This window comes from Cupressus sempervirens, chromosome 8, assembly GCF_028749045.1.
Source record: "Cupressus sempervirens isolate cs-2001-9-10 chromosome 8, ASM2874904v1, whole genome shotgun sequence".
Taxonomy (NCBI): domain Eukaryota; kingdom Viridiplantae; phylum Streptophyta; class Pinopsida; order Cupressales; family Cupressaceae; genus Cupressus; species Cupressus sempervirens.
The window spans coordinates 292,225,265-292,236,234 of record NC_143125.1 but is presented as its reverse complement, the minus strand read 5'-3'; the positions used below and the strand labels follow the sequence as shown (position 1 = coordinate 292,236,234).

The window sequence follows — 10,970 nt, the reverse complement described above, 5'->3', positions numbered from 1 at the left end:
GGGGCACACAAAGGCTTATAAAAAGGAAAGTATTGGTTGAAGAGAAGCTTGTCAGGGAAGAGCTGTTTGTCATATAAAGAATAGTTTGCTGGTTTTATTTCATAATAGGTGACTGAGTTAGATGATGACTCATTTGAAATTTAGTACTTATTTAACCTACAATACAGGGGGAATCAACTCAATGCTCAGACTAGCAAGTGGGTAGTGTTGCTGAACTTCCCATGTAATTAATTGCAAGGGGGAAAAAAGCTGAGGAAGGGTGAAATCAAAGTATTATGAGGTATGCCAGTTGGTGTAAGGGAATCTGAGGAAATAAATGGGGCCATAATTTATTTACTCTTTTCTCTTTTTCAGTGGGAGTTGAATATGACAGGAGACAGAGCAAACCTAAAATAACATTTCTATATAGAGATAAAAAGAGTGATGAGGAAATGGAGATAAGAATGATGTGTGCTGAGGATGTAGAGTGCTTCATTTGTCTTCCTCTGGAACGGTGCATTCATGGGTTGAATTTATTTCATGCACCCACCTTTATAGGACAGTGGCCAATAAACTATTTTCATGACATGGGTTTTCTTCCTCCCCCAAAAAGGGAAAATTGTTCTTTTATCTCTTCACCTGTCTGCATGGCGACAATTCCTGGCTGAACTGTTTTGAACCCCAAAGGTATGAGTTCCAAGTGCCTTATAACCTGCCTTGCAAGCAACAGTTGTAAGCATAGGATAACTGTGGTTAGCAAAAACACCTCAAAATAGATGAGATATTGATGAGAAATAGTGGAGATTTTTGATGAGAAATGGAGGTGAATGAGGCGATAGCAGTGGGAATAGCAAGAAAGTTGGCTCTGTGGCACACAAAGACCTTCAGGCCTATTATGTGCCATGAGGAATTGGAGCCCATAATGGGGAGTCTAGGCTTTGTGGGGTTGCCCACTTCAATGGACAGCTGGAGGGAGTATAGATTTGAAGGCAAGACCTCCATGGGTGGTGGTGGCGAACCCCTGGTTAGGCTTCCATACCCTCGAATTGATGGCCTCCATGTCTTGACCTACAGAGCCTTTTGTGATGCTGTTTCTATGTATCTAGGCTCAGGCGACATTGCTGATCACTTTCATGTTCGGTATGTGTGCTTCTTCACATCCAAATTTGCACATTTCCCTTGAATTGTCATACTGCTGCTTGGTCTTGTGGACGTCATTAAAATGTTTCAAATGTTTCATTCGTTCATTCATTTTTGTCATTCTCTCATGTGGATATTTTTTTTCTTCTGTATTCATTTTATTGAAAGCAAGTAGTGGAAATGGCTATCCAGTGACTAAGATGCAACAATGCTGCATTATTATAACATATGTATTGATGCATTCTAGGAATTGGATACCGTTCCTTTCTCATCAGAAATGATTATCCAGCCCTGGGATGCACCAATGCATAAACTAAACTATTCTTATACAACATAACATATGTATTAATGCATCCTAAGAACTGGATAGCCATTTTCCTAGTCCAAAATGACTATCCAGCAGCTCCAAGGATGCAGCAGCATATAATCTAAACTACTCTCATATACCATAATATATGTATTGATGCATCCTAGGAGCGGGACAGCCATTTTCCTCTCAAAAGAAATGAATATCCAACTGAGAGGATGCAACAATACATAAACTAAACTACCCTCCAAACTCATATGTATCAATGCATCCTAAGAGCTGGAAACCATTTCCCTCTTTGTCTGAAGAGGCTATCCAGCTCTTTGGATGTACCAATGCACAAACTACACTACCCTGGTACATCCAAAGAACTGGATAACAGATTATGCATTGATGCATCCTAGAGACTGGATGGCCATCCATTTCCCTCTGACCCTTTATTTGAGGCATCCAGTGTTCAAAATAAAGAACAATGGTGGCCCCTGTTTAAGGTCTTTCTACTGATAGATGTGAGCTATTCTATTTATATAGTGATATTGATGAGATGGGTTGGTATGTTGTTTGTTGGCAGAGGGGTGGCTCTTCATCCAGTGAAGGACAGGCCATTGGAGCAGTATAGGAGGATGTATGAAGATGAAGGGCTTTATGTTTACAGAGATGGAACCACAGACCCCTGTGTGGCCTGGATAACAGGAGTTGCTCTTCACAAGGTATTGGAGGGGAATGTGAGAGAGCATGGCCCTGCAGTTGCACACAACTACGAGTACGCCATCACTTCCTCCACCAGTTTCCATGTCCTCCTCAAAGATATTGTTGTAGATACCTTTCTTTAATTATGCTTCCTTTTCATACCTCAAGGGTCAAACCATATCTTTTCTTGGCACTGCTCATTTGTCATTCTTCTCAATACTGACAAGGGAATCACGGGCGATTTTCACTCAAACCACACGCATTTGTTAAACATCTTCGGGTAAAGGCACATGGTTTAATACTCTATACTTGTGAGTGAGCTCCCTTTTCTTCAAAATCAACTGGTTCAATAGTTAGAAGTGTAAAAAATGAAAAAATGATCACTAGGGTGAAGGTGAATTGTGAAGAGTACTTACTAGTCATTATAGTTAACTTTATGCACTTCAATCTTCCAAATGTGATTTTGAAGATTTTTTCTGTTGTCTTTGAATGTGACTTAATTGCTTAGAGCTATTTATTGATCATAAGGACATAAACAAACTTTCTATCGTCTCATTACTCTTTTGCTTTGATAACTAAATGTTTTTACACGTGTGATCCAATACTTATGTACAAATACCAGTAAAATTGTATAATTGATTTAATTGTTTATTTTCCTATGAGAAAGGTAGCTATAAACCCACTAGATGACTTTTGAGTTGGGTTTTAACTATAAAATTGAAGAACAATAATTGCAACATGTGGTGCTCTTCCCTTAGATAAAGTGAATGATGAAAATGTAAATATTGTGGTTTCAAAATTGTATATTGTGAGTTTAAGTTTTGTTTGTAAATTTTCAAAGAATAAAAAATCAAATGGTTGAGCTTTGAGTGTAGCTCAACATATATAGCGAGTTAATTTGTGCATTACATTTTTAGATATTCAAAAAATTAAACTTAACTAATTAAAATAGAACTTGAAGTAAATATTGAGTTGATCTTTAATGTGCAAGACAACTAGGGGGATGTTGAATCAATTGTCCACAAATTTATTACTTTGAAAACTTTTTAAATGGCTCCACCAAACTTACTTTTAACTTGTTATTATTGAAAGATACGAGTATGAAAAATACAACTACCATAAACACATGAAACACCAGATTTATGTTGAAAATGTCGTAAAGGGAAAAAAAAAGGAGAATAATCTTCTCAAATATATGAACAGTAGATTAGGTAGATTACAAGAACGACTCACTACCCAAAAAAGTCTCACTACCAAAGGGCTCACCGCCTAGATGAAGGAGGATAGATCCACCATTGATATACAAACACAACAAAACTGAAATATTTGTAGTCACAATCTTCTCATTGCTTCCCATAGCTAACGCATTGAATCTCATACTCCTCTACACCAAACTTCACACTAAACTTATGCATTTAGGAAGATGAATCATCTTTCATGTATTCTCTAAATACATACATATACTTGCACACTGCCACACTCAAATGCACACATATCCTACCATGTCATCCTATCCCTAAATGGTTCGTCGTTCATTTATACCAAGTTAACATGTGTGATATCTCTCATTGTTAGCCATGCAAGGACCAAACAAGATCATCTCAAATATGTAGGCACTAAATTTTTTCATAATGGAGATGAATGAGGAATGGATCACAACACACCTAAACTGAGACAAAAAATAGCACCATACACATTACATATCTTCTTGCATTCACCAAGAAAAAAATTGTAGTGTAAACACCTTAGACCAACCAAAACCTAGAGTAGAAACACCTTGAATTTAGAACCCACATCCCGAAGCCCAAAAGCTTGAGTCAACTAATTTGAATTATGATAAATACATTATATACCTTATATTGAAAATCACATCATAAAAAATCATTCCACAAAGAAATACGAAACACTCATTTCTTAGCTAGAATGGTGTTAGTCACTGTTACACTTAGACACATATCAAGTTCACTACATTGCATTCTAAACCCAAAAAAATTCAATCCAACATCTCCAAATTGTACTTAGCAACATAACAAAATTTCACCAACAAATTTGCAAATTAATAAAATTGTGAAACAAAATCCTTGTCACTGTTGCACAGAAAGTAGGTTGACATTAATGCAACAATGTATTGACATCAATGACAACCATGCAAAAAGAACCATACTTACTCATTGCCTATCCAAACTCACTCATTCTTCTCATTAGTACAATTATTGATTTGTACATTAGGCCTTTTAATTGATTAATACAATGCAAACAAATTCTTAAATATATGGACTAAACCTTTTTTGGCTTATTCATATATAATCATGGTGATTCAACTTTTTTAATATACATGGTTTGCAAACACTCTCATAGTTTAAACAGAGAGGAAAATTATATATAAGAAAGTAAAATAAAATCTCTATGATAAAATGTAGCATAAAAATATATAAAAGATATCAAAATAATGATAGTCATGAAAGTTACATAGCATTCTAGTTAGTTGTTGCATTCATTGACTTGATCACAACATCTCAACAAATAATACCTTAAAGGAAAATGAAAGTAACATCATTACAAAAAATTATCCTATTGAAATGATCATCACATCTATCTCTAACATGATCGATTACCTAGAACATGACATTAAAAGTGTTTTGCATTCCATGTTAGTAACATATACATTTATTGTATGATAAATACATCTTATAAATTATAGCATCACATTTTACATCTATAATACTTCATTTTCACTGCATAACCTTTGTAAATATGTTTGCATTGCATATCACATAAAAAGAAAAAATAGAGATCCATCACATTCATTTACATCATCATATATAGCATACATGTATCAAATATCACATACAATACAATAGGCATCCATTATAAAAAAATATCATAAGAGTTGTCACAAAACGCATCATAGATTCATCACAAAACATAATCAAAATAAACAACACACATACATATTGACACAAGGGATGCAAGGAGGATAAGATAGAATAAACTCAACTTAAACCTTCTAGCACCCTACTAAGAGTACACACAGAAGTTAAACACCAAATTGCAGCAAAGAGACCATATATTTCATAGATTTACTGATTGATTACACAAGATAAATAACAACCAACATACCTGGTTGTAAAGGCCTATGGGTTGCAATCTTATACAAGAATTAAAAATATCAGATTGCTAACTACAAAGTTTTTATCTACTTCATTCTACTTCCTAATTCTTCCTATCTTACCCCCACTTATTTTACTATATCAAATCCAAGTGCTTATAGAGCTAGTTAGACCACAAGTCGGCCGATCAGACATTTAATTACAATATATGTCCAATCTTGGAGATGTAAACCATAACCCAAGCAATGGGAATCAATTGATCATGCACTCTTAAGGATAGGTCCAAACACAAGTTAGGAGTCAGCTCCCAATTGCGCAAGATGCCATGTCATCATAGGAAACCACACAAAGGAAATTAACATGCCTCACAAGTTGAAATCAACAGGAACATGGATCAGAAAGAACGATGTAGAACTCAACAAATATGCCACATCAACATTTAAGCTCTTAGGATAAGGATTGACTATCGATCCTCAACATTATGCTAACTATGCACAACTCAAAACTCAAGGTAGCAATGACTACACTGTGAATAGAAAACTAGTACAGAAAACAAGAAACACTTTGGGTGATTCAAGATTGCTCATTGACCTGAGATGCTCCTACATTAGACACTTGGGGTAAGTAGAGAGTTGGAGTCCACATCAAGAAACCCTAATACTTTGACCTGAATCATAAAGATCCAACTCAACTTGTGTTATCCATGAACTATCTTTATCTAGTTTAACTTTCTACCAAACAAAGTATTCCATGTAGTCTTTTCCTCTAGTGCTTTTACTTATTCTGCTACCCAAGATCTTCTCAATGATGTCAACCTTCTTCTTACCTTTGAATTCCTCATCTACTTCAATGTATTGAAAAATGTCTTCTATATTGAATTTAGGTATAATATTCATGTCTCTAGACAATTCAACTTCAAAAGCATTTCCACTGTCAAATTTCCTTAGAATCTTACAAGGAGCAAACTTCTTTCTCTTTAGCTTACTATAAGTATCAACTGGAAATCAATTCTTCTTTAAATGAATCACCACTTCATCTCCAATTTAAAAATATTTAAGTCTTCTCCCTTTATATTCTCTTTGTTTATAACCAAGGTTACTATCCTCCAGATTCTTCCACACTTCATCATGCAAAGTCTTCATAAAATTTGCAAATTCTTTAGCTTCAACACTTCTCTTTACCTCAGTAGTCAAATTCCTTAATTTAGTAGTTCCCTTATGATTCATTCCATTGACATTCTCAAAAGGTGTCTTCTTGGTGCTTCTATTCATAAAATTGTTGTATGCGAAATCTTCTTGTGCTAGAATCAAATCCTAATTACCACGTTTATTCTCAATCAAATATATCAACAAGTTACCCAAACTTCTATTCACTACCTTATTTTGTTCGTCTGTATCCATTTTCCTCCAAAGTGTTCTAAAATAATGACCAATAAACTTGGTATCTCTATCTGAAACAATAGTCTTAGGTAAAGCATGCAATCTCACTACTTCCCCGAAGAATAATTCAGCCACATGCACTTGTCTATTCAATTCAACATTTTCAATAGGTGTCAATCTATGTGGTGCTTTGTTAGGAAAGCTAGCTCTAGGTTTAAATCCATGCAGTGACTAATACTTCTTACAGGAGGTAAACCATTAGGTACCTTATTAGAAATAATGTATTGAGACTTTGCCAACAATGATTCAATCTCAGGTGCATGTTCTAGTTCATCTTGGTTTTACTAGGAATCAAAGCAAAACAAACATTTTGCTCCTTCATATCCTTAGCAATTTGATTTCCTTTAACCCAACATACTCTAACTACAGTACAATGATTCTCATCAGGTTTTTCTACTAAATGCAACAAGATTTTCTTCTTCCCATCAACCCAAATAGTATAAATTGATTCAATCTACCATCATGAAAAGCTTGTCTATCATATTGCCAAGGTCTTCCCAAATGAATATGACAACAATCCATAGGCATAATATCACACAAGACTTCATCATGATAATTTCCAATTTTGAACTTAACAAGGCATTGCTCACTTACAAGTAATTTATTCACCTTCTGGATTCAATGATAAGGTTTAGGATGTCTCAATCTTTGCAAGTGCAATTTGTTAACCAACTCCTTAGATGCCAAATTATTAGAACTTCCACTATCAATGATTACTTTGCAACATTTTCCAACAATCTTACATTTGGTCTTGAAGAAACTTCTTCTCAAAACATATTTTCCATCAGTTTCTTCATTCCGCAAAACTCTTCTTATCATCAAGTTCTCACCATGGTCAAGTTCATTAGGTGTTTCAAAAACTTCTTCACAAGCCAATGTATTTCTACTACTTCCTCCAATCTTCTTACCATAATTATTGCATTTAAAATCTCTATGTCCTTCTCCATACTTGAAACAAGTGCCCTTAAACCAAGATCTATCTTCCCTCTTACCACCATTACTATTCCTAGAGTAACCAATATAACTACCTCTAGTGTAATTAACTCTTTTTCCAATAGGTTCTTTCCATTCTATCTTTCCTTTATCTTTCCTTTCATTGTTAGATTTGCTACCTTCTCCATAGGTTTTGCCTCTGCGTCTTTGAAATCTTCCACCTCTTCCTCTTTGTCTTTGATCATGTTTCTTTGCCAATCTTTCTCTAGCTTTCAAGGCATACTAATATGCTTCTTCTACAACATCCATCTTAACATAATTGATCTTATCTTGAATTGATGTCCTCAAACCATTCAGGTATCTAGCCACCTTTTCAACTTCATCATCCACATGTCCAAATATGATATCAAATTTGTAGAATTCCTTAGTACATTCCTTCACACTCATGTCCTTTTTCCTTAGATTTTGCATTCTTCTCCACAGGTTAAATTGGTAATCTATAGGAAGGAACTTCTTTTCTATTTTGCCAATCATGTTTGCCCATGTCTTAAACTTTTAGTTTCCTCTTTTTTGTCTTTTAGTCTACAAGTGATCCCACCAAAGTGAAGCTGACCCTTAAACTTTGTGATTGATATCTTCACCTTCTTTTTATTAGGAGTATTTTTATACTCAGGATTTATCCATGTTAGAGATCCAATTCAATACTACATTAGTCTCAAGTCTTCCATCATAGCAAGATACTTCTACAATAGGTCTAGAATTTTCCTTAGACAAGACCCTCATAAGTCTTTTCTCATCTTGTTCCACCTCAAGTTCAGGGTCAAGATTAGGCAGTGCCTCATCATCATCACTAAAATACTCAAGATGTAAACTTCTACTTTGGGTTGTCTCAAGAGCTTCAAGTCTCATTACAATCTGCCTCAACATGCCCATGATAACATTGTCTACATTTCCTCTATCTTGAACCATTTTGACAATAATTCCTACAAGATTGTAACCTTCTACAAGTTATAAGTCCAATTCTAGATCCACCCTACAACCAATCCAATAAGGTTTTCCACAATCCAATTCACAAGAAAGAACTAGGAGCCACATCTCATATATATCAAAATAATTTTAGTGTCTAAAACTTTTAATGGATATCATCATTGTATTTTATAATTTTGATCCTTATAGTGTAATCTTGCTACTAGCACAAAATCCAATAATGTAATGATATCCATTCAAAACTTTAGATTTTTGATATATATAATAAATGTATATGCTATTAACACAAAATCCAATAATGTAATTTTGATGATTCACATTAAAAAAAATTATTCAACGCTAAATTAGGATTGATTTCTTGTATCAACAATATGAGGACAAGGTGGAGGTGCATCTAGTCTAGTAGGTTTTGGGGCTACACCCTAAGACTATGTTACTATGAGCTAAGAATATGCAAGAGATCTCACAGTAAGATATTTAATATCCACAAAGTAAGACACCTAGTAGTTTGTATCTCTCATACCATTATAAGACGCATCCCTTAAGGCTTAGTTGCACTTTGTGATTAGATATCTGATCAATCTTTCTTTCTTACTACCTCCACTTGTAGAAAAACCACCTCAATTGGAATTTGGGTGCACTCTTGTCTCAATCTAGATAATACTTTAGGATCACCTATTCACGTTTGTCCACCTACTTCTCCCTATGATCCCAATGCTCTAGGTAATAGAGCAAGGGAATCCTAATCTATACCCTATATTGGCCACCCTACTCTATTACATCAAACCAAATTCCATGGATATGATGAAGGGTCATCCTTAATATAAGTATCCTAGTATCGACCCACTTATAATCCTCAAATTGAAAATTTTGAAGAAAAACCCTTGTCCCATTTATGATGATCAAAGGTGAAATATTTGTAGTTATCTCATTTTTCCCAATGATTTTGTCATCACCTTTTTGCAAAAAAATACACTTTATAAGAAGTGCATCCAAAAAAATGTTAAACCAACAATGAAACAATTTAGGTTCAATGGTTCAAAGGGTTCATAAGGTTGAAGTGGTTCAACAAGTTCAAAGGTTCAGGGTTTGAATGTTCAAAGTTCAAGTTTAAAGTTACAGTTTCAGTGGTTTAAGTTTAAAAATGACCACACTTTGGAAAGTCTACTGAGTTCATAGTCTCCAAAGATCAAATAGTTAAGATAAAGTTCTAAATTTCTAAATTTTTGAAGATCTCTTTATGTGCTTAAGTTGAGGTAAATTTTGATAAAAGGCTATAATTTGGATTTTCAAATTGGCAACAATTAAAGGTTACCATGATAGAGATCTCTTGAAGAAATCTATATCAGAAGTCCAAGTGATTGAAATACCACTATGTTTTTCATATTAAAAGTAGCCAAAAAGAAAGGGGTTGGCCCTTAGTACAACATTATAGATAAACCATTCATTCATAACACATGTCCAAAGATAAAACTACTAGTACATCAACAACCCCTTCTTTAGTATCAAAAATAGATTCCCCAAACCAAAAATACTAAACTAGACATTATCTAACTAAATATCCCAACTACTAGTAATGAAATTTTTTTACTAACATATCACATATTATTTTTCCTTCTAAAATATCACTATGCTATTTTGATATGTCAACATATTATTCTTGTTGTATAATATATTGATGAGCTGAAGGCCTCTGCTGTGAAAATGAATATCCTTGCAGATCAAGCTGCTAATTTACTGAAGACTCTATAGCTGTCTTGGTGTTGTCTTTTTTCTATATTTTCTTGTTAGATGAATTAGGGCTTCGTGTCTTAGTTTTATTTTTTGGTGTTGATGCACAGTTCCTCTAGGATTTCTTAGCTTTTTTGTTTGATACTTTATAAAAGGTTCTGATCCTTCAAAACCTATTTTTGCTTAATCAAAATATTCTTCATTATAGAGTTTAGAAATGTTATAATACCACATGCTATTTAAAAGAAGAAAAATGAATCCTTTCATTCCATCTATATATTGACCATTTATATAACCATACACTGCATTGAATGCAAAGGTTCAAAGTATTGGAAAAATAAAACAAGTGAAACAAAATAGATAAAGAAAGAACTTCCAGCTTAATTTTATTGAATAATAGATACAATTTTATACAATAGATGGACCTACCAACATTCTTAAATGACTGGTGATTAGATCGACAACAAACACATAAACTTGTCAGCTAATCAAAACTTATGGACACCTACTCAAACACATCTACATTTACATATTGATTCAAACTAAAACTCTTTGACTCACACTTGAATTGAACTTATGTTTCTAGAAACTCAAACAAGGTTTTCCACATGTGCAACAATTATTTCTTTACTATTGTTGGAACATTAAATCCAA

At 34.0% G+C, this 10,970-nt stretch overlaps 1 protein-coding gene across 1 annotated transcript; it reads left to right on the top strand.

Moving 5' to 3' along the window:
- Positions 1-463: 463 nt before the first annotated feature.
- LOC149542575 (tubulin-tyrosine ligase) lies at positions 464-2,572 on the top strand. Its single transcript, XM_089797476.1, has 2 exons — positions 464-1,119; positions 1,998-2,572. Exons 1-2 carry the CDS (start codon positions 797-799, stop codon positions 2,257-2,259), a joined length of 585 nt encoding a protein of 194 aa, XP_089653602.1. The 5' UTR covers positions 464-796; the 3' UTR covers positions 2,260-2,572.
- The last annotated feature ends 8,398 nt before the right edge of the window (positions 2,573-10,970 follow it).

Bases quoted from the DNA above. Each gene is read 5' to 3' on its own strand.
- LOC149542575 (XM_089797476.1), top strand. From the start codon at position 797: ATGGAGGTGAATGAGGCGATAGCAGTGGGAATAGCAAGAAAGTTGGCT. The intron at 1,120-1,997 runs GTATGTGTGCTT...GTTTGTTGGCAG, and splicing joins GCTGATCACTTTCATGTTCG to AGGGGTGGCTCTTCATCCAG.